At 42.6% G+C, this 23,850-nt stretch overlaps 1 protein-coding gene across 5 annotated transcripts in view; it reads left to right on the top strand.

Annotated features, from left to right (window-relative positions):
- Pus10 (pseudouridine synthase 10) overlaps positions 1-23,850 on the top strand; it is an 80,514-nt gene that overhangs the window by 34,781 nt on the left and 21,883 nt on the right. For 3 of the 5 annotated variants that reach the window (XM_036200529.1, XM_036200527.1, XM_036200530.1), the window contains 8 exons: positions 5,689-5,723; positions 10,129-10,240; positions 13,120-13,181; positions 13,828-13,873; positions 15,894-15,958; positions 19,179-19,264; positions 20,080-20,205; positions 23,396-23,452. In XM_036200529.1, coding sequence (XP_036056422.1) covers positions 5,689-5,723; positions 10,129-10,240; positions 13,120-13,181; positions 13,828-13,873; positions 15,894-15,958; positions 19,179-19,264; positions 20,080-20,205; positions 23,396-23,452 — 589 coding nt within the window. Of the gene's footprint in view, positions 1-5,688; positions 5,724-10,128; positions 10,241-13,119; positions 13,182-13,827; positions 13,874-15,893; positions 15,959-19,178; positions 19,265-20,079; positions 20,206-23,395; positions 23,453-23,850 lie in introns of those variants that run through there. The other 2 variants (XM_036200528.1, XM_036200531.1) reach the window with 2 other exon arrangements.

Genomic DNA, 23,850 nt, shown 5'->3' with positions numbered 1-23,850 from the left:
GAGATAGCCTCTGTGGGAACCGGGTTAGTAGACCTGTAACCTAATCTGTCCCTGCAGAGTTGTCCTGTCTGTGCTGATCTGTCCTTGTTTTGTCCTTTTAACACTCTGTTTTTATTGCCAACAGAGTGGGGAACCTCAAGTAAAGAAAGTCTTAATGCCTCGCTTCCCTCAGAGGAAATAACAGTTCTCTCAGTCTGTCTCTCTGTGGGGGTGGGAGCAGGGTGCTGAACCATAGTGTCTCTCACTGAACCTGGAGCTCACTCCTTAGCCCAGGGGTCCTCTTGTCTCTGTTTCCCCAGGGCTGGAATTATGTGCCCATGCTGCCATGCCTAGCTTTTTATATAGGTGCTGGGATCCAAACTCAGGTCCTTCTGTGGCAAGCATGTCAGCGACTGAGCTGTTTCTCCATCCCCATTGGGGGGTCTTGGAGGATGAGACAGGATCTCTCTTTGTAGCCTTGAGAGGCCTGAACTCACAGACATGTACTAGCCTCAGGCTCCCAAGTGCTGGGCTTAAAAGTGTACGTCCTCATGCTGGCTCCGTTGGTGGGTTTTCAGCGTGGCTAACATGCATTGTGCAGCAGCAGCAGCAGCAGCAGCAGCAGCTCCTGGGCTTCGTCTGTTACCCTCCCAGGTCTCTTGCCAGAGGCCCTGGGAGAGAAGAGCAGGAGTGTGGTAGTGGAGGCACGGGGATGCCACAGGACTCCTCAGCCGAGTGGGTGGGGCCAGCAGTGCTTCCCAGTCCTTTACTTCTGTCTGCCTTCCATGTTGAGATACAAGGTGAGGAGCAAGCGTTGATGGCAGAGATGATGTAAGTCATACCAGGCTTGGGGTGGGGAGGTGAGTGAGGAAGAGGGAGGGTTTTTCTTATTCAAGTGTTTATAACTAGCCCCTTTGGAGGCAAGAAAATCTGTGTGTGTGTGTGTGTGTGTGTGTGTGTGTGTGTGTGTGTGTGTGTGTAATAGTTGTGAGCAGCAGGTATATTTAATGCCTCTAGCACTGTCACCATTCCCCACTGGGAGGAGTGTACATTTGTACTCAGTGTATATTTGTATTGAGCTGAAGAGCTGCGTGTGATTCAGAAGGCTTTAGTGTCTCAATGACATTGGTAGTATTTAGAAACTCCCAAATGCCTGCTAGTGTAGAAGTCCTGCTAGTCTGTGCCTTCCTTACCTGTTTAATGTTTTTTAATGTGTGTGAATGTTTTGCATGTATGTGTGTGTTTGTGTACCATGTGCATACAGTGCCCTCACCAGCAAGAAGAGGATGTTGGGCCCCTGGAACTGAAGTTACAGAGGGTTGTGAGCTGCCATGTGGGTGCTGGGAATTGATCAGGGTCCTCTGGATGAGCAGCAAGTGCAGCCCCATTCCTTACTTGGTGAACTCACCTCTTCTGCTTAGTCCTCAGCAGATGTACTGGAAAACACTGTTTCTTGCTTGAATCACTGGTTTATTGCCAATCGTCTTCATTTTGCTCAATTCCCATCTTCCTCCTTGGTTCTCAATCACAGTGAGCATTCCTGGAGACAGATATGATTGTGCCACTCCCTTGCATGGGATTCTTTTGAATTTGCCTTAGTGTGAAATCTTACTGTGTCCCTGTGTGGGAACAGTGGTCCTGTGAGCTGAGCACTGTGTCTTTCTCTGCTTTCCCGGCCACACAGCCTTAGCCACGTTAGAGCTCCCAGAGCCTGTTATTAGCACCCTCTTGGCTTTGTATGTAGAATACACCGTTTGGAGTGCACTTTCCCCATTGATTACCCGAGTGCTTCTAGTAACCAGTTTCTCCAAACTGGTCGTGTAGGACAGAGGGTCCTTTGCCTGCCCCTAAATACAACCCATTAATGTTATTAACTACTGTGTTACTATGCTTACGCCGTCTTTCCCCCTCCCTCTTTTATCTTATGGCTTTGCTCATGGACAGAGACTTGCCTCTCTTGCTGCATGTCAGTGAGATACCCCATAATAGAATGTTGAATCCTTCTTTTTACCTTATGGTTAAGGTACCAAGGGCCAAAGACAATGAGTAACCTTGCAAGTGATTTGCGACGTCCAGAGCTATAGTGCCTACCTTATGTACAAGTGTTTGTTCTTCCTCTACCAGGAATTACAGACCCAGATATCTATAATGGAAAAGTAGGCTGGTCATGCTCTCTTCATTTTTCTGGGATGTATGACTTTCTGTTTTAGAATATTTTATATTTATTTTTTGACAGTTTCATACATGTATGCAGTATATCTTGATCACATCCAAGCCAGACCTCCCCTCCCGCTCCTCCAGACCCCTGGAACTTAGGACTTTCTTGTGCTAAATTTCCCCGCATGTGACATATGCTTTGGTACAAGTAATTCTTTACCTTCTTCTTACACTACCACTTAAAAAAAATAGTGGGGCTGGAGAGATGGCTCAGAGGTTAAAAGCACTGACTGTTCTTTCAGAGGTCCTGAGTTCAATTCCCAGCAACCACATGGTGGCTCACAACCATCTGTAATGAGATCTGGCGCCCTCTTCTGTATACTAAATAAATAAATCTTTCAAAAAAAGTGATAGTGTGAAAATGGTTATATTATGTATGATTTGATGAGTTATGAAAGACTCAAGGATCAAGTGTACCTTTTGTACATCTTTGTGAGATGCTACATATGTGTAAATGTGGCAGTTCTTATGGTTTGTCTGTGGGTTCGTGTTGATTTGACACTCAAAACATTCTGGTGTTTCCAATTTCATTTGTCCTCATTACTTGTCTCATTGCTGGGACAGAATAACTGACAAAAGCGACCTAATGGAGTGAGGGAGGGGTGGCTGCTTTGGCTCAGAGTCCCAGGAGATGCATGGCCCTGGAGATGGGGAAGCAGGTGCAGCGGGCACAGTGGGCACACAGGCGGTCATGCTGTGCCCACAGTTGGTGCTGAGCTTACCCTCTCCTTTCTGTGTAGTCTGGATTCCAGCCTTGGAATGCCTAGCAGCATTTAGGCTGTGTTACCAGAAAACACAACACCTCAGCAAGCAGTTAGTCAACTTCCCCAGTTAGGATTTGCCTAGCTAGAATTCTCAGAGAAAGTTAAACTGAGTCTAGCATTAAATTGTGTGGTTCCTGAATTTCCAGGAGGTGACATACCGCCTCTCATATCAAATTTAATTAAGCTTGATAGCTTTAATGCCGTTTGATTGTGTTGGGCAGAAGAGTTTAACTGTTTATTCTAGACAGTGGGTTTTTAACTGACTAAAGAATAGAGTGCTTATTAAAGTTACCTTGGAGATCTGAAAGAGAGAGGTTTGCTTTTTCCTAGGCAGAACCAGGTCCAGGGCAGCATTAGCATGTGGTAAAAATGGATTAACTGAGCAGTATTGACTTCTTTGGGAGTCAGCCTTTATCTCCTCTGTGGCATTGGTTTTGTCCAACCTGCAGCATGCTTGAACAGGGAACCTGCAGAGGGTAGGAAGGAAGCTGTTAGCAAGTCTCAGGTGCCAAGGACTTCTGATTTACTTTTGTGCTACACATGGTTATCCGGTTTCCCTTGGCAACCTCCAGTTTTCTGCTGCTTTATAATCATAGTCAGACAGGATACTTTGTACACTGATGACAGCATGTGGAACTAGCTCAAAAGAAGAGACAAAAAGGTCCCTGAAAAGCACAGAGCAGCCAGGCATGGTAGTGCACAACTTTAATCCCAGCACTTTAGAAGCAGAAGCAGGAGATCCCTTGAGTTTAAGGCCAGCCTGGTCTATGTGCTGAGTTCCAGACCAGCTCAGGCCACACAGTGAAAACCTGTGTCAAAGCAACAACGAAAGTTCAGAGGAGACTGAGATTGTGTCAGAAAGTTTTCCATAGCTCAGATTGGACCAATGAGAGAGATTTCAGAATTACCGTGGCAGTTTGGGGGTGTGAAGGAATGGATCAAATCCTGCAAACTTTTAAGGGGGACATCTGAATTGTATGGTTTGTAAACTGTAGGTGAGATTTCAAGGTGATAGCTACTGCTTTATTAACTATATTAAGTATGTGTCAGGAACCCTACTTGGTTGCATATATATGATTTCACAAATTCTCACATTATATCTGCAGGGCAAATATTAATATTCAATATAGAGAAATAAGGTTATTGATCTCTTGTATTTTAAAGAAGGTAGGACAGCATTATCTAGGACATTTCAACTTTGGGAAATCATTATTATTTCTCTAGTCTTGAAGTCCTGTCAGTCTCAATAACATTTGTTTTGGAACAATATGCTAAGCAATGCCCCTTTGTTATAACCTTTAGTCATCCCGAAGTTTAAATAAACTATGACACTCTTAGTTCATTCTCTCACTTTATCTGTTAGAGCCTGTCCACGTGGAAACGGCTTGAGTAAGTGGAGGACATGAAGGAGTCTCATAGGCAGAAGGTGGTACTGGAGAGGCAGCAGACTCAACAACTTCTGAGGCATGCCGAGCACTTCTCCTAACTAGGGAATACTTGGTGGTACTTGGTTTAAGTTGGGACACGTAATGTTTCTGAGTGGTCCTGAGGTTTAGGAGTCTCTTCCTGCTAGGAAGATCAGGCCTCTGCATATATGTCACGTGTGTAAGTGCTTGACGAGGATATGAATGCTAATGGTTGGCCGTTTTTGTAACACTTAAGAGCAGAGACTGCGGGTATTAGTGATCAACATGTGTTCTTGTCATGTTCACAAAATGTCGTATGCCGTGGCAGGACAGGCGTTCCATTTTTATAAGCTGGAGAAGGGTCGTGGAAACTGAGAGGTCTTTGTGTCACACATTACATTGCAAAGCATTTTGCAATGTTATCATTTACTCCTCATAACAGGAATGTAAATCCACTTTAGGGATTTCGCAATTAGAAAAAGAATTTTTAAAAGGTTTTATATAAGTGTTTGCCTATATGTATATATGTGCATACCTGTTGTCCACGGAGGTCAGAAGAAGACCCTGGACCCCTTGGAACTAGAGTAAATGTGGTTGTGGGCTGCTGTGAGGGTGCTGGGAACCAGATTTGGGTCCTGTGTAAGAGCAGCCCTGTTCATAATCCCTGAGCCGTCACTTCAGCCTCCGACTCTTTGCAAGTCTTAATTACTCTTTCCCAGAATATTTTCTCTAACATAGAATTTTTAAGTGTGTGAAAAAGTTAAAAGAAACATCAACTACATTAGCTTCTATAATGATTACCATTTTATTGTATTTCCTTTATTATATATTCACTCTTTCATTTATCCGTTCTCCGGTCTGTTTAGCTTTCATTGTGTTTCAGAGAGAGTTTCAGGTAGAAGTGTTACATTTAGTTTCTGACAATATAAGCATGAATATGATGAGTCAGATAGTGTTACTAAAAATAAAACCCAGACCGTTCAGATCTGTGTTTTAGAAGCTGTGTGTATACTGAGTCTCTTTGGGCAGTTTGTTTTTGAGACAGGGTCTTATGTAGTGGAGGCTGGCCTCAAACTTGTTATATAGCCAGGGCTAGCCTTGAACTCCTAATCTTCCTGCCTCTACCTCCCATTTGCTGAATTTGTTGGTGTATACCGCAAGGCCTTGCCACTTTGAATTCCTAGACCACAGCAGGTCAGCCTTGCAAACTGAAATCTTATGTGAGGTCACTATTTAAGCACTTTGATAATGGTGCTGGAACTTCATTTTACTGAATACTTTTCCTCTTTTCTTCTTTCTGGGTGTGACTAAATTGTCTTCAGCATGCTGCATGGTTGCTGGTGAAACAGGAAATGGGGTAAGTAGGGAGGGTTTTTTTTTTATTTTTTATTTTTTTAACCATTGTTTAAATATAAGCTACCTGAGTCTTAAAGTACTTTTACTGCTATTACCTCCTTTTTTAGAGTAAATTCAGCAGCTGGAGAAGTTGGCCCAGTAAGCGCTTTCATTATGTGCCATGTCCAGTTTGCTTACATACATAGCAGCCTTTTAAGAGGGACTTGTTTAATTAATGTGATTGTAGATATACAATTTACAAGCATTTACAAGCATTAGGTATGTATTGAAAGTAGATTTTATACTTGAAGCTAAATTAATAAAACTAGATGATAAGCCATGAAAAGTAAAATTCTGGTTAAATCTGAGTAATAATGAGTTTACAGATAACACCTGGAAAACGGAAATTGGCAATCAATCCCTTATCTGAAACTCTTAGAAGACAAATAGGTTTTGGAATTTAGATCTTTGGATTTAGGGATGTAATATGATGTTAAATCTTATATATAATGTACACCTTTCTTAGAGTGGTACTGTGTAATTAAATGAGCTATTTCTGTAGTGAAGAAAAATACATCAAATTCGGTTAACAGCCCTACATGTTTAAATCAAGTGCATTAAAAAAAAAAAAAAAAAACCATTGAATCTTCAGAGTTTTGTTTGATATTTTAAAACTAAGCATTCTGTGCCTTGAAAAAGGGCCGTGAATTATAGGAGGTTCCTGTGTACTTTGGTGAGAAAAACCAGGAGAAAACATAGCTTTCTGTATTAGAAGCTCATCTGTGGTTCTGAGATTTATAGAAACAAAATTAACATAGTTTTTGTTTGTTTTGTATATTATGTCCACATCTTCCCTTTTCAAAAGAGAAATAAGCACATACTTATCAGGGTTGCAGGCTTAATGAAATTTTAGTCCCCAAGTTTCAAAGCCTTACGATTTAGGTCTGACAAATTTTGACCTTCTATTTTTAGAAAAAGAATGCCTTCATGAGAACATGCCACTTTGTAAATGCTTTTCCTTGGCATGCACATTGCTTGTGAATTACTGCTTTCATTCCATGTCTAAGGGTCTGTATCAGCTGTTTCTTTGACGAGAACTTTACCCAGCTAGGAGTCCTGGGACAGACAAACACAGGCTGCTTCCTCCAGTGTCCTCAGCTCACTGTAGGTGAAGAGAGCACTAAGGATTTCCATTAAGGAACCAACTTAGGGAATTTAGCTCAGAATCGTTGCTAGGGTGTTGTGTTTAGCTTCTCTTTAGACTGCTGGCTGTGCTGTGTCTAGAGTGAGATCAACTGCAGCAGCTAGGAAGTGCAGTTAGGGAGGACCACAGAAGGCTGAATTTGCTTCATGAGCACTATCCTTCTAAAGGACAATCAGATACAGGCCAAGGACCTCTGTGGAGACATGTATCCAAAATTATACTAGAAAAGTTATTAGCCACATTCAAATTTCATGATTAAAAATCTTAACATCTTTTTTTGGTTTTGGTTTTTTGAGTCAGTGTTTCTCAGTGTAGCCTTGGCTGTTCTCAAACTCACTCTGTAGACCAGGCTGGCCTCGAACTCACAGAGATTTGCCTGCCTCTGCCTCCTAAGTGGTGGGAGGCACCCAGAAAAAAAAACCTTAAAAAAAATCTTAACACCTTAATATTATATTTTTTTGCCATATGTTTGAACAAGAATTTCAAGCTGTCGATTAAGCCTTTGCTCTGGTTTTTTAATCTGGAGGAGAAAAGTACCTGTACTTGGAAGATTTTTAGCAAGATTACCAATTTTGAAATTCTTCATATAAACCAGTTTTCTTTTCTGTGTATGTATGTTTGTTTCAAGGTATAGTTCTGGCTGGCCTGGAACTCAGAGATCCCCCTGCCTCTGTTGGGATTAAAGGCATGGCAGATTTTTTAGTGTATAATGAACAATGTTTTAGCAGGATCAACTTTTGCTGTAGCTCTTCAGATTCTCAGATCTATAAACAATTTTAAAACAGTTTATTTTTCTGTTTCTACTTTTTATCCTTTAAACTATATTTTCTTGGGTTGAGAGATGGTTCAATAGTTAAGAACACTTGCTGCTTCTCTTCCAGAGGACCCAAGTTTGATTCCTAGTACCCACAGAACAGTTCATGATCATCTGTAACTCCAGTTCTTCCAGCCTGCATGGGCACCAGGCACTCATATGGTACACATACATATGTGCAGGCAAGACATTTACACACATAAATAAAAATTGTTTAATGCATTTTCTTTTTTAAAAAGATTTATTATTTATGTATAGGCCAGAAGAAGGCATCAGATCCCCTGGAATTAGAGTTGCAGGCAGTTGTGAGCACCCTAATATAGATGCTCAGAACTGAACTTAAATCCTCTGCAAGAGCAGTGGACACTCTTAACTACATTCTCAAAGATGTGCTCTCATATCTTAGTTACATACCTTCAACTTGGATGTGAGTTTATGCAAATGTAGTTAAACTGTTGACACAATATCAAAATAGTCTTTTAAAGCATCTAAATGTGGGCTGGAGAGTTGACTCAGTGGTTAAGAACACTGATTATTCTTGCAGGGGACCTGGGTTCAAGTCTAAATACCTACATGGAGGCTTACAACCATCAATAGCTCCAGCCCTTAGGGCATCTGGCACTCTCTTTTGACCTGGGCAACAGGCATGGACATGGTGCACAGACACACAGTTTTTGTGTGTTTGTTTTTTATTTTGGACAGGGTCTCTCCATGTAGTACTGGCTGTCCTACAACTGGAGATGTAGATCAAGCTGGCCTTGAACTCAGGACCTCTGCTTCCTGAGTGTTGGGTTAGAGTCCTGTGTTTCCATGCCTGGTGACACACAGTTTTGTAGTTTCCAAGCAAAACACCAATACACATACAGTAAGTGAGTCTGATGTATATATGTTTCTGATATTCAGAGGAGTAGAAACAATTGATGAAACTACTGTTTGAATAAACTCTTGACTGTAGACAAGTGACTTGCTATTCTGTCAAATAAAAGATTTATCTGGGTATTTCATTGTTAAACTGTAACCCCAAAGCACCTTTAACTATAACCAAAGTTATGGTCTCAACTGGATATAGAATTAGTGGATAACTTTCTAATTTGCATTTTTAGAGGAACAGTAGACACATATATATGTACATATATAGATAATAATGCACACACATATATAAAAATACACAATCTATATATTATATATTTTTTCCCCTAACGACTATTTTCTTCTGCATGGGGTTACTTATTAATTTATGGCCAGCTTAGCACTGGCTGCACTGGAACAGTAGTTTTTATGTTTTTTTTTCCCCAGATTAATTAATTTTAACCATTAGCTAAAAGACTTTTTGTGTCTTGCCAGCAGTTAGTAATTTCTTTTGGTCTTGAAGAATTAAATTCTTCGGGATAGCGTTTGTAGGTAATAACTCTCAGTAAAGATTGGACATTAGAAGGGATGACTCACAGCCTGTCATGATGACACTCGCCTTTAACCCCAGCACTCGGGAGGCAGAGGCTGGCCTACAAGTGAGTTCCATGACAGCAGGGCTGGCTGCACAGAGAAACCTGCCTCAGAAAAGCAAACAAATAAAAGGGATGATTTGTGACTGTATCCCGCCTGTCTCTTGTTACAAGCAGTCCTGTGATCAGCCGTTAGGGTGTTGAGTATGTTAATTACTTGAATGATACAGGCTTGTTAGTTTGGTAGTAACATCTTAGGGGTTTTCAACAAAGGAGAACAGTTTTAGTAATATATATATATATACTAAAGCTATACTGTGTATTTCCTCAGTTCCTTTCTATTACAAGTAAGCTACATACTATGCTCATAATGGGCATTTATCAAAACCAAGATATTGGCTCATGAGTAGATTTAGGGGAATGTGAGATTTTTATTTAACAAATATTACACTGGCAAACATTTTAGAATGTAGATACTTCAGGATTTAATGTTTCTTCTTAAGCAGTAAGAAAGGGAGAGTACAGCTTTTACTTCATTTCCCGTAAGTAAGCCCCATTTTTAGCAAGGGGGGGGGGGGCTTGTAGACATTTGTAACATGAATAACTATTGCAATAGGTAGTTTTGAATTTCCAAGCAATAAACCACATCTTTTTTGACCTTTCTAGAATGTATGAATCTTGAAATCTGATGATTCCAACTCAGGAAAATAAATTAATGTGCTTTTATTTGAATCTTCAAAAGTGGGCTCACATGCCACTAAAAACATGAATTCTTTGCTCTCTAGAGTATATATAGGCCTATGAGGTGAGGAATTTTTGCCTGCCTTGTTTGACCTTCTTTCTGCCGTATAAAATGGTGCCTGACATAGAGTAGGCACTCATTATTCTACGATAACTGCATGCATCCTTCCCTTTAACATGAACAATGAAGTCTGTCATCTTGTGAATTAATTCTCCCGTTATTCAGAAAGCGGAGTCTGTCAATGGGAAGAAACGATGTGGTTCAGCTGAAAGAAGCCTTCAAATGGATAACTCACCCCCTGTTCTCAGAGGAACTTGGAGTTCCCATTGATGGGAAGGTATCAGACATGGGCAATGTTGATCTCTGGGTTCCTGGGCTCACCCTGTTACTGCAGAGACTTGGTTAGCCAAAAGCATCTCCTTTATATAACTCCTCAGGTTTTGGGTCTGTTTTTTGTTTTCTGTTTTGTTTTGTTTTTGTTTTTTACAACAGGGTTTCTGGAACTTGCTCTGTATACCAGGCTGGCTGGCCTGGAATTCAGAGACCTGCCTGCCTCTGCCTCCCGAGTGCTGGGGTTAAAGGCATGCACTGCTGTGCCCTCCTAAGGTTCTAAATGCACATTTAATTCTGTCTAAATTGATGTTAAGCCTCTCGTTTGTTTTTGCTCTTTGTGATCCAAGACACTTAAGACAATAACAGATCATGTGAACACATTGACCTTAAAAGCCAGAAGTAAATCTTCCCCTGAAATGTTTTGTAGTTTAGCTGAAAGGACAGATTTACTGATGCAAAGCAATGTATTAAAAACTGAGCAAGGAGCCAGTGAGCTGACTCAGTGGGTAAAGTGGCTTGCCATGAAGCCTTACTGCCTTGGTTCAATCCTTGCCTCCACTTGGTGAAAGGAAAGAACCAATTATCACAGGTTATCATCTGAACCACACACACACACACACACACACACACACACACAAATGGTGTTTTTTTGTTGTTGTTGTTTTGTTTTTTAAAGCTAAGCAAGTATCAAATCAGCTCCAGTCTAATCTTGGTTTTCTGTGGCTCTCTTGCTTTCAAATATCTAGACAGTAGGTATTCAGCCACAGTGGAAGGGGCTTGTTCTTTTTTTTTTTTTTTTGGTTTTTCGAGACAGGGTTTCCCTGTGTAGCTTTGCGCCTTTCCTGGAACTCACTTGGTAGCCCAGGCTGGCCTCGAACTCACAGAGATCTGCCTGGCTCTGCCTCCCGAGTGCTGGGATTAAAGGCGTGCACCACTGCCACCTAGCTTTTCTTAAGTTCCTCTTTCTCGGCAGAGACTGCCTTTGAAGCTAGGGCACCTGGCCACTTTTCCAATTCTAGGGAAGATCTGGTCTCAGTTGTGGGAATGGGTTGAAATCAGGGGGCAGCTCAGCAGGCCGCCCTGTGTGAAAACAGGGCCGGTTCCAGCTCATCTGAAATCAGACTTCAGCTCATTGCTCATTTCACTAGAAGGAAGTTTCCTGAATATTAGATATACCCTACTCAAGTAAAATCCCAGCACTGCCCTCTAAAAGCCAGTTAGGTTGTAGAACCATTCTAAATTACATACTCCGTCTCCTAGTGAAAATAACCCCTTTCATGGTTTTGGCTTTTTGAGACAGGGTCTCATAGCTCAGGCTGGCTTTGAACTTGCTATGTAGCTGAGAACTTCTGACCTTTGCCTCCCCTCTCAGGTGCTACGACGGAAAGAATAAAGAGTGAAAATACCTCATAGATGGTCTGGGAAGGACATGAAGCCATGAAAGTACTTTGGAAATTAGAGAAATCATTAATATACACTGTTCTTACCTCAAACTTCAGTTTTGAAGCAGATAATTTTAAAATTTACATACTGAGTCAGAAAAAAGAAAGTGAGAAACAAAAGATGCAGTAATGTTTGAGTAGATTCCAGCTGGTTTTCGTTAGTAGACAACATTTGGTCATCTTGTTTTTATCATGTGTGTTAGCTTAAGGAGCAAAACAAGCCGTTTATTACTGTACTTCTAGAGAAAATAATCGGCTTGGTAAAGGGTCCAGAGAGCTCGAGGTAATGAGAAGACAGTTGGCATTTTACAGCATTTTCTTCAGTAATTCTGAATATCCTTTGCAGAGATGAGATGTATATAACATGAAATTATTCACACAGAAATGCTTATTGCGGTAATTCTTTAATAACAGGAAATTTCTATAACTTACTGTCCCACGGTTCTTCCAGCTGGAAGTGTCTGTAGTGAGATCAGCGGGACAGCTTCCCGACATGGCTAACAAATGCCTAGTGAGATCCACACTTGTGGCTTTTGGTTCCACCCTGGGGCAGGGGGATTGGAAAATCATCTTGTGTTTGATTAGTTTATCATTTGGAAGCATCACTCTGAAGAAACAAAAATTAAGAGCACGTTTTTAAAAGTCAGATGTAAATACTTTGGGAATAAGCTCGAAGGCTGGGAGATGGCTCACGTGGTGTTTGCCACACAGACCTTTGGACCTGAGTGAGGGTTGCCAACACCGTGTAAAAGCCAGGCAGGGGCCGATCTCTGGGGCGTCGTGGCCTACCAGCCTAGGCTAATCGGTGAGGGACAGTCAAAGTGAGAGATCCCCATCTGAGAAAGTAAGATGGTGAGGGACTGAAAAAGATACCCGATGTTGACCTCTAGCCTCATGTAGGCTTCTGCACAAGTGTATACACACCCACATGGCACACACAAGCTTCATCCAGAATTCTTACAGATTTGAGCAAAACGTTCTTGTCCTGCGAATAGCTGGTCAGTAATGGCACGGAAGTTCTCTGGGAGTGCTAGTTATCTCTGCCCAGCTCCCTGAGTTCTCATTCACCTTCCTTCTGATGTGTGCATGGTCCAACACAAGTTGATTTAAAACTTAGTTTAAGGGGGGACATTTTGGGGAGGTTTGGATGGAGGGAAGAGAAGAGAGAAATGTTGGGATTATGTTATAATCTCAAAAACAAAGCAAAACGACACAACAAAACCAGGTTTGCCAGTCCTGTTGGTGACGGGTTAGAAGTTAAAACAGAAGTTCCAGCGTCTCCCTTCCCAGCGGCCTGCAAGGAGGCAGGCCGAGGGCGCCAGTGTTTCTGGTCCTTGTAGCTGTTCTGAGCCCGCCTTTGGAAGTTAACTTATTTCCATTCATAAGTTGTTAGCTGTTAGTTTCCTTTTGTTCATTTGAAAACTCTTCTTTATAATTTTAGAGCTTGTTTGAAGTGAGTGTGGTCTTTGCTCATCCAGAAACAGTTGAGGATTGCCACTTCCTGTAAGTTGCCCCGTAAAACAGTGTCAGTTATGTAAAATGGTAGTGCTTTTTCTTTTTCATGAAGATAGTGTTGTTTTTCTTTCTTGTGAATATTTTAGAATTTGTCATGCCTTAGACTTAAATGTGACCTCTCATAGAAGATTCCTCATGGAAACCAATATAGTTCACAAGTGTACACACACATATATAATATGTAAATATAAGTATATAAAATGTATTTAAATTGTGTCAACCTAATATAAACTCATTAAACATTCTTTTTGTCTGTTTTTTGGTTTTTGTTTTTTTTTTAGGCAGGGCCTCACTATTTAGCCCTGGCTGTCCTGGAACTCACTATGTAGACCAGGCTGGCCTTGAACTCAGAGAGATCCACTTGATTCTGCCTCCCAAGTACTGGGATTAAAGGCGTGCACCACCAGCTATGCTTGCCTAAACTTTTTGTTTTGTTTTTTCAAGGCAGGGTTTCTCTGTGTAGCTTTGCGCCTTTCCTGGAACTCACTTGGTAGCGCAAGCTGGCCTCGAACTCACAGAGATCCACCAGGCTCTGCCTCCTGAGTGCTGGGATTAAAGGAATGCGCCGCTACCGCTGCCACCACCACCGCCCAGCTCCGCCTGAACTTTTATCTTAACTTGAATTTTATTTCAGAGGTGAAGTTTGCCCAGATTGTTTCAAACCAGCCAAAAACAAACAGGTAAGAATTTTTTTACTTCTTAAAATTACCAATAAAGTGAATATGCATTGGAAATGTGATAAGGACTGGCCTTTAAATATTTCCATTTGGTTAATATACTTTTATCTTATGTATTTATTTTATTCTTTTGGGTTTTCTGAGATAGCCTCATTTAGTATCGCCTGGTACTCACTGTGTAAACCAGTTTGTCCTAGAACTTGTAGCCATCCAAGGGCCTCTTTGAGGACTCAATCCTGCCACATATTGCCCAGCCTCAGGTGTTTTCTGAAATCATGCAGTGGGGCTCCATGACGCCTTAATCTCGCATCTTCTGTACCTACAAACACAGCTCCCTCCGTGTGGATGCCCTGCCGCCAGCTCTGCCGCCAGCTCAGGATGGCCCACAGTTGTCTCAGCTTGTGTGCCGACCCACCCTGGGGAAACTCCACTGGCAGTTCCTTCAGGAGCCGAGTGCCGTTTCGATTAATTAAAGTTTACTTCCTCCCAATGAATTAGGATCTTCACAAGATGGAACCTCCAGTGGATGGGATTCCCCTCAAGCTACCTTTCCTGTTGGCCCAGTGCTGCGGGGGGAGGCTTCTCTTGTCTCTGTAATAGTCACAGCGGCGTTCTCAGCTGATTGTTCTGTCTTGAAATTTCCTCTGCCGAACTACTTACTTTACTTCATTCCCTTTAAATTCAACTGTACTGAAATTCTTGCATGGGAACAGTGAAGCCAGATTCTTGGCTAAGATATGCCCTGAATGGCCCCTGTCCAGTTCCTGAGGGAAGCTTTGTTCCATTCTGACACCTCAGGAGCCAACCCAGTATCTCCCACATTTTCTTCAGCATTCTTGTTGTTTAAGCTTCCTCGAAAATGGATCATTTGTTATGCCCAGATCTCAGGGACCCCTAAAAGACCACCACAGAGACAGAATCCCTATGTAAAAGCAAAGGGCCTTTATTTTCAAATTCAGAGCCTGAGCTCTCTGTCCAATGCAAAGGTGAGAGGAGAGAGCCCTGATCCTAGGCAGGGTGGGTTTTTTTTTATCATAGCAGAGGTTGGGGTGAGGGATTTCCAGGGTTCAGGACTCTGATTGGAGGGTGTAGGGAATGTTTGTAATGTCAGGTATTTCCTCCTAGATGCAGGCCCCACTAGGTGGGGTCAGTTTATAACTTTTCCTGGGTCTAGGTGTTGCCTGTCAGAAGCAATGTCTGGGCCTCTAAGCCTGTCATGGCAGCTGTGTGGTCAAGCTGTTTTGGGCCCCCCAACATCATTAAGCTCTGCTTAGAGCATTCAAGAGCTTCTCTAACCCGGAGTCCAAACTCTTCCACATTCCTCCCACAAATCAGTGCCAGAGGTTTAAGAACTGCATGATCAGGTTCATCACACAACAGCGGCTTATCTAATTATTCTTTATCAATAAACACTTGGAGTCAGATATGGGGTAAGAACCTGAATGATCAGAGAAGTGACCAGTGACGACCTCTGTCTCTCCTTCCTCAATCTAAAAGGGCCAACAATCTTTCTAAGCCCCACCCTACTACTTCCTGTGTCTCTCTATATGTCCTTGGTCCTCCAAAACCTCTATGGCTAATTTTGGTCAGCTAGTAGCTAGCTCCACCCTCTCATTCAAATCAAACTTGACAGTCTTGGGAGTGTCAGAGCGGGATCAGAACACCCTACAAGTGGTCCTGTTACTGCCTTAGTTATTTTCGGCTGCAGGGGTAAAGTACTCTGACAAAAGATTTCGGTGCACAGTACTGAACAAAATGGAGAAAGTGAGCTGGACACAAATATCCATTTCTCCTGATGCCGTGACCTGCTGGGGTTGTTTTTATTACGGACATAGAGAGAAGAGAGGGCCTGGAGAGGCCTGCCAGAAACAGACCAACGTTATGAGCATTTAAGTTTGACTTACATTCTTGGGACTATGAAGAATTTCTTGATTTTTAAATATGTAGGATGATGTAATTCCTCAGATCATTTGTGTTTCAGCTCTTGTCTAGATAAAATGTCTTTTCCTTCTACCCTATATAGTCAGTGTTCACCAGAATGGCGGTTTTGAAAGCTTTGAATAAGATACGAGAAGATGATTTCCTCAAGTAAGTATAGAAATAAGAAAGTTGTTGTATAACTTTAGAGACAACGGGATATTACAGGCGCTCAGGATTACCTCAGACAAGCCTGGCTGTCACCCATGCTGTGCACACTTTAGTCTTCCTCATGACCCATACCTGGTACATACCTGCTGTGTGGCAGTATTCAGTAAATGTTATCAAATCAATAAAGTGAATCAGGCCTGACTTCCTTATCTTGCTGAAGAAGAGGCCAGAGTGTGACTCGGTGGTCAGGACTTGCCTGGCAGAGTTGAGGCCTGCGTTCAGTCACTGGGACCAAAGCCCAAGCTTTTGAATTTGAGAGGATATTGATTTCCAAAAAAGGAGTTGCCTTGCTTGGGTTTTCAGCTGAGTAATTTAGTGGCCCATGGGCCGAGAGCTGTTCCTGTTACACCCCAAATCTGGTACTTTCTAGTGTGGCCATCTCTAAAAGAGGAGAAGAAGCTTAGGAGTGTCCTCGCTCGCGCAGAAAGAGCACTGGCCGGAGAGTTAGGAGGCCTGGCGTCCGGTCTGTTCTGTGTCCCACAGATGGAACTCCGCTGTGTCAGCTGCTGCTTTTGGCATCAGAGCCCTTTTCTTTTTCTTTCTTTCTTTCTTTTTTTTTTTTTTTAGATTTATTTATTTATTATGTATACAGTGAGTGTTCTGTCTGCAGGCCAGAAGAGGGCACCAGATCTCATTGTAGATGGTTGTGAGCCACCATGTGGTTGCTGGGAATTGAACTCAGGACCTCTGGAAGAGCTGTCAGTGCTCTTAACCGCTGAGCCATCTCTCCAGCCCCCGCCCTTTTCTAAAATATAAAATGTTAAAATATTAGAAATACAGTAGATTTTATATTTTAATTATCAGTGCTTTTTAAAAAAACTAATTATTATAATTTCCCTTCTAGACAATCCTTGAATAGATATCAAGCAATGACATCATGATGAGGGTCTCTTATCGTTTATGAACTAAAAACTGAGTCTCGGGATGGAAATATTTTCATTAAACCTGAAAGAGTAAAGAGTACTTTATCTAGGCTGGGTGGGGGTGGCGCACGCCTTTAATCCCAGTACTCAGGAAGCAGAGGCAGGCGGATCTCTGTGAGTTCGAGGCCAGCCTGGGCTACCAAGTGAGTTCAGGAAAAGGCACAAAACCAAAAACAAAAACAAAACAAAAAAAAAACTATCTGGGGCCAGAGAGATGGGTCAGGTCCAGTTCTGGTACCCAGGCAGCAGCTCACAGCCATCTAGAACCCCACTCCAGGGAATCTGACACCCTCTTCTGGCCTCTGCAGGCACTAGGCAGGTGCATGATGCACAGACAAAACATCATACACCTAAAATTAAAGTTAAAAGAATACTTTATATAAATACCAGTTCTTGGGTTTCTAAATGATTTTATTGTTAAGGAATCTTAGGAAATTATAGAAAAATTCCAAGCCACCTGTTTGGGGTTAAATCAGAATTTAATTGTTTACAGGCAGCCTCCAGTTCATGGCTTTGGAAATTCCTAAATGATGGACAGAGGATACATTGTTCCTCCCTGTCCCTGTCCTCAGGTTGAAGTCCATTAGCTTTTCTCTGGCTCCATGTCACAGTTGACACGAGAAGGAAGAAAGGAGACAGTAGTGGAGGACTCCCCACAGGCAGGGCAGGTCCCACAAGTGGGAGCAGCTACCCACTACAGACCAGCTTTACCCAATCAGTTGAGGCTCATCCAAGGCAGCAGCATGTGACCAGAGAGGAAAATGGCTGACGAGCCTGGAGGGGCTTCTGCTTAGTCTGTGTGGGTTTCCCCTACATCTGAAGGCTGTTAGAAATTATCTCTGGGGAAGATAAGGTCTCCTGACTGAAGAGCGACATCAAAGCCCCAGTGTACTTAGTGTCACTGCTGTGTGTTAGAAGTGGTTCTCCAGAGGCTGGAGTATTGGTTCAGTGGTTAAAATCACTTGTTGCAAAGGACCTAGTTTTGATTCCCAGCACCCACATGGTGGTTTGTTGCCTTCTTGGGCACTAGGCACACATCTGGTGCACAGATGTACATGCAGGCAAAATACTTTTACACATAATAAAAATAAATCTTTATTTGATTTTTGCTTGTTTGGTTTTTGAGACAGGGTTTCTCTGTGTATCCCTAGCTGTCCTGGATCTCGCTCTTTAGACCAGGCTGGCCTCGAACCCACAGAGATCCACCTGGCTCTGCCTCCCGAGTGCTGGGATTAAAGAGGTGTACCACACTTCCCTGCATAATAAAAATAGATCTTGGAGGGAGGGGGGAGGGGAGAGGAAGATGGGATGGTACTCTCCAGCTGATATGGTAGCTTATGCCTGTAATCCTAGACCTCAGGAGGCTGAGGCAAATGGATTGTGGCCAGACTTCAACATAGTGAGTTCCAAACCAACTTGGGATACAGGGTGAGACCCTATCTCAAAATAATCAGAACATAGGGACTGGAAGATGGCACAATGATTAAGAGCACTGGCTGCTCTTTCAGAGGACCTGGGATCAATTCCCCAAATATCCATATACATAAAATAAAAATAAATAAACCTTTAAAACAAAATGTAACACGAATCTTAAAAGGTCTTACTAACTAATAAAAACAAACCCGGAGCTAGGTATTGGGCTGAACACTGAAAGATCAGAGAAACAGAACAAACCATAGCTACCTTACCTCACCACCTTCTCAGCTGATCCTGTTTCCTCAAACTGGAAACCTCTGTGTCCTCATCTGAATGGATCTCAGCTGAACTGCTACTAGAAGCCTAAAAGGTTAGCAGGCTCTAGTTTCTGGTCCTCACACCTTATATACCTTTCTGCTTTCTGCCATCACTTCCTGGGATTAAAGTCACCATGCCTGGCTGTTTCCAGTGTGGCTTTGAACTCACAGAGATCCGGATGTATCTCTGCCTCTCAAGTGGATAGGATTAAAGGTGTGAGTGCCACCACTGTCTGGCCTTTGTGTCTGTCTAGTGGCTGTTCTCTTCTGACCCCAGATAAGTTTATTAGGGTGCACAGTATATTGAGGGACACACTATCACCACCCAGTAAAATTTGAAAAGTAGTAAAAGCCTGAAGGATCCTTTTTGCTTTAAAACTTGAAAGATGGGGGAGGTATAGCCCTTGGGGCTCAGGTTCTGAGTTGCTTGGACAATGCTGACTCATCTGTTCTGTGGCACATGTCTCAAATATTAGTGTCCATCAAGTGTATTTTGTTTTGCAGGCAATTCCCTTGTCCTCCAAACTCACCAAAGACTGTGTGCACTGTCCTTGGAATTGAGTGTACTCATGGTGCTGTCTTTGTTGCTGGTAACTATCTCATCCAGAATGTAGATGCCCAGTCAGCCCCTTCCTGATCGTGTCCGCTGCCCTTCCTCTTGTTCCTACTGATGGCCAGATGCAGAGAGAACCAGGCAGACCCAGGGTGTTGAGTAACCTGAAAGAGACTTCAAAGAGCTAATGTTCCTATACTCTCCTTGACTAAACACTTGGCTTTATCCACAGAGAAAGACAGTGTTGTATCGACTTTCCTAATTGCTATATGGCAGTCGGGTTTTTGTTTTGTTTTAAAAGGTACAGTTGCTTCATAGTGAAAGCGTGAAGGAAATTGCTCTGGGTCTTGCTGCCTCCTCAGGCAGTGGCAGCAGCTCTCTGTGGTGACTGCTCATAAGGCAGTGAGTGAGTCACAATGTGTTAGGGAGTTTCTTGGTTTTTTTAACTTACTAATTCTTAAACTTTTCACAAATTTAACTCTCTGTAATACATCATCACCAATGTTCATTATATTTAAATTATTATTAGTTATCTGTAAAAGCAAGTTTTTTTATGATCATGATTGTGTTCCACAATATCATGTAACTCTTCCAGTGAGTCAAATTATTAATCATTTCACTCACTTGACACACTATGTTCCTAAGGTATCTACTCTGTTGTTACTTTAAATCTTATTTAACTTATCTCCATGTCTGTGTTATGGCTTCCCAAGTTAGACTGTTTCTTGGTTAAAGGCAAGGCCTTATTTTATATCCTAGCATGTAGAATATCAAATTTACTAGTTACTTCCCTTTTTATCCTAATATATTGATCACAGCATTCAATCCAACTACCTGATATTTCTTTGGCAGGCAGATATAATAAATACTCCAGGAATCTACCACAAACTCCTTGGATAATTGATGGAGAAAGGAAAATGGAATCTTCAGTAGAAGAATTAATTTCAGATCATCTCTTGGCAGTATTCAAAGCAGAGAGTAAGTGTCATGGTGTTCATGTTTTTTGTACATTGTTATTCACCAGTAGATTCCCTGGTGGCTCCAGGAAAGACTTCTCTATTTAGTCACTCACCCTAGCCTGGACTCCAGCTTCCCCAGAACAGGTGCTGTTAATATGCAGGCTTTGAGGTTCAGGCTAGATTTTAGTCCAGATACTCAAGAATGTCTGTCCTTTCTGAGTGACTACTCTCTCCTGGGAAACTCAGAACAACTGAGTCTGCTTTAGACAAATGCATTAAATGTGAAGAAGTTCCGATTTTATGTCCAGTGCTTGTTCAGGAGTAGTTAGCTGGCTTCCGCCCCAACCTACGGGGTGATTTGGGATGAAGTTCATGACTAGAGAAAATAGATCAAGAGCAGCCATTTTACAGAGATTTCATGGAGTGTATTGTGTTTTAATTTCCTATTATCTGCGGGCCGAGTCAGGTCTAGGACAGCTTGTTCTCCTTGTCTTGACAGGCCCGGAAGTCACAGGCAGCTTATGGTCTGCGGTTTATGTGGAATACAGAAGAAGAAAAGGTCTAGACTTCTATTGTAAAGAAAAACTGCAGGCAGTGGGCAATGTCAGTCTTTGGAGTGGGGCTTCTAGCACCCTGGAGGGCTTTGGTGGCCCAGTGAGGCACCTTTCTCACTGAGAAACCCTGAGGACATGCTGTGAAGTCAAGCAGTGTTCTAGATGAGCAGTACTGTCCCTCCTGACTGGTTAGGAGGTAGAGGGACACTAAACCCTATCTCCTTCATAAGTTAGTTAGAGTCTGCCATGGCTGAGTGCCCTTTTATTATTTATCTTATTATTTTACTTGTATGTGTTGGGACTTGCACGCGCGTGTAGGTGTCCTTGGATCCCCTGGACCTGGAGTTTACAGAGGGTTGTGAGTTGGGCCATGTGAGTGCAAGAGCGGTGCACTCTCAACTGCAGATCCCTCTCTCCATTGTTTCCTTCTGCGGGTGTGCACATGCGGGTGTGCACATGCGGGTGTGCACTGGAGGCTGGAGGCTCACCAAGCTGGTTAGACTGGCTAGCCAGTGAGTGCCAGGGACCTGCTTATGTTCACCATACCCACCAAGTTACGGATGCACGTTGTCACACTTCACTTTAATTTTTTTAAAGGTTTGTATTTATTTATTTATTTATCTATTTATTTATTTATTTATTTATTTTTGTTTTCATGCACCACCACCGCCCAGCTTAGATTTTTATTTTTAAACTGTGTAATATGTGTATGTATGTATGTGTGTGTGTGTGTGTATATGTGTGTTGTATGTATGTGTATATGTGTGTATGTGTGTGTATATGTGTGTATGTGTGTGTATGTATGTGTGTGTGTGTATATGTATATGTGTGTGTGTCGGGGGGTGTGCATGTGAGTGCGTGCTTATGGGGGATAAGAGCACTGTGTCCCATGGAGCTGGAGTTCTGGGTGTTTGTGACTACCCGATGTTCAAGAGCAGTGAGCACTCTTGCTGTGGAGACACCCTTGTAGCTAGGGTCTTGGTGCTTACACGGGAGCTGGTCTGTGAGACAAGTGACGCAGCTGTCTGCCTGGCTGCCATGAATTCTTTTCTAAACGGAGAGGAAAAATAACCTAGAAGCCTACTATTTCCAGATTTGTAGGAAAAAGCCTTCGAGGCATTGTCATGAACTTTCATCTACTTAATATTTGTTAACTGCCAACTTTGACTAAAGACTTGAAAATAAGCTCCGCTTAAAAGCCTCTCATGGACTGAAGATGTCATTCACTGTGCACTGGGCTTGGCTTGGCTTCACAGCACTGCACCAAAAAGAAAAAAGAAAAGACACTTTGCTCGATTTTGGGGGGCGTGGGCGTGGCGGGGGCTGCCTCACTTCCTTTCTATGGGAATTCAGGGGTCTTCGGTTCGGACTCTTCGGTCTCCAGCCCCTAGCTTCTTCAGGACCCAGGGACATTAGTAGCAGTTTTTCCTGTGCTCAGAAGGTGTTTGTGGTCCTTCCATGTGAAGGGGAAGTGCTGTCCCCCAATTGAAGGAGACAAACTGTAAGGCTGAGGATGTAGCTCAGTTGTCCTGGGATCGATTCCCAGCACCATTAAGTTAGTCATGGTGCCACAGGCCTAACATCATGCACTGTGCATCACCACAGTAGACATCCTGATTGAATACATCAATGCTTTGTGAACCAGAACCCTGCTGCCCCTTCCTCTTTGTCAGAGACCTTAAATGTCATCACTGTACAGACTACTCGGGGTTCCCAAAGCCTCCCAGCCCTTCTCAGCCCTGACCCAAGCTCCTCTGCTTACGTCTTGGTGGTCCAGTGTAACCTGGTGGTTAATTGATTCTGGTGTCAGGATGCCTGATCCACCAGCCATGGGTGGCTGCCAGATCTGCATTTCTTAAGCTGATGTGACTTGGCAGTGGGTTCATCCTGACTGGCTCACCTTATTTAGAAGGGAAATGAGAATAGTGCCAGCATGTGGAGTAATGTTTGCTGTGGTGACAGTCTTCCGTTTGAGCTGTATCTATGAGCAAACTATTTTTCCTGTTGGACATCCCCAGCTTTTGGTCTGTGATAATAAATCCATCTTGGATTGTCCAGTGGTTTTAACATGGCTCGCTCCATGTTGGGTTTGGTTATATACTCAATTTGCTATTTAAAGGTCAGACCTTTCTTCTCTCACTTTTTTTCCCATAGAGTTTAATTTTAACATGGTTGCTCTTGTTGTTAAGCTTGCTTTAAGAAAAAAGACAAAGTTTTTGCCACAAGCCAGTGGCCAAGGAGGTGGGGCTTTCCTTTAGCCTTGCCTTTCTATGAGATGGGATATAGATGCTAGTAAACTCTGGCTTTGATGTCAGAAATATATAGCTCTGCCACTGGATTGATTAACTGGGAATATTACCTAAATCTATGAAGTATAATGTCCATTTATTTCATGCTTCATCAAGTTATAATAAGGATTAAATGATGTGTATATAATTTTACTCCAGTACCTATAAGTGAGTAGTATTTATTATTATCATCACTGTTTTTAGCCAAGAGTGAGATTAGAGATGGGGTGATCATTACTGCTTGAGGTCCTCCCCCATGGATTGCTGGGGCCACAAGGCCTTCAGTGGGTCTCTGCCAGCGGTTGGAACAAAGAGCACTAGAGCTGCTGCCTCTCATCCTTTCCTCCCCTTGTTCTGCTTCTTACAGGTTTTAATTTCTCATCCTCTGGAAGAGAAGATGTAGATGTGAGAACTTTAGGAAATGGTAAGATGGCCTCCGTACCACCTGAGGAGAACTGGCTGCTGATAATCACCTGTGAGGCAGTAGCTTTCTGTAGTCACTTAGAACCACAGTGGGAGGACCCGGCTCCTCCAGATGGAGAGCATGTGGCTTGTGCGGCTACCTCTGTAGATATGATTTGTGTCTGGACAGCAGTCATTTCTTCAGAGACATCTTTACCACAGGCTGTAATCTGTAATGGACTTCATGTGCATTAAGAAGAAAAAGTTTTTCCCTCAGTTTATTGGTTACTCCATTTAAGAACTTTTCAGGCCAGTTGGTGGTGGTCCATGCCTCAGGAGGCAGAGGCAAGTGGATCTCTGAGTTCAAGGCCAGCCTGGTCTACAGAGTGAGTTCCAGGACAGTCAGGACTACATGGAGAC

The sequence above is a fragment of the Onychomys torridus genome, chromosome 10, assembly GCF_903995425.1.
Source record: "Onychomys torridus chromosome 10, mOncTor1.1, whole genome shotgun sequence".
Classification (NCBI taxonomy): domain Eukaryota; kingdom Metazoa; phylum Chordata; class Mammalia; order Rodentia; family Cricetidae; genus Onychomys; species Onychomys torridus.
The sequence above is the reverse complement of the archived record's forward strand: the minus strand, read 5'-3'. Positions and strand labels throughout refer to the sequence as shown.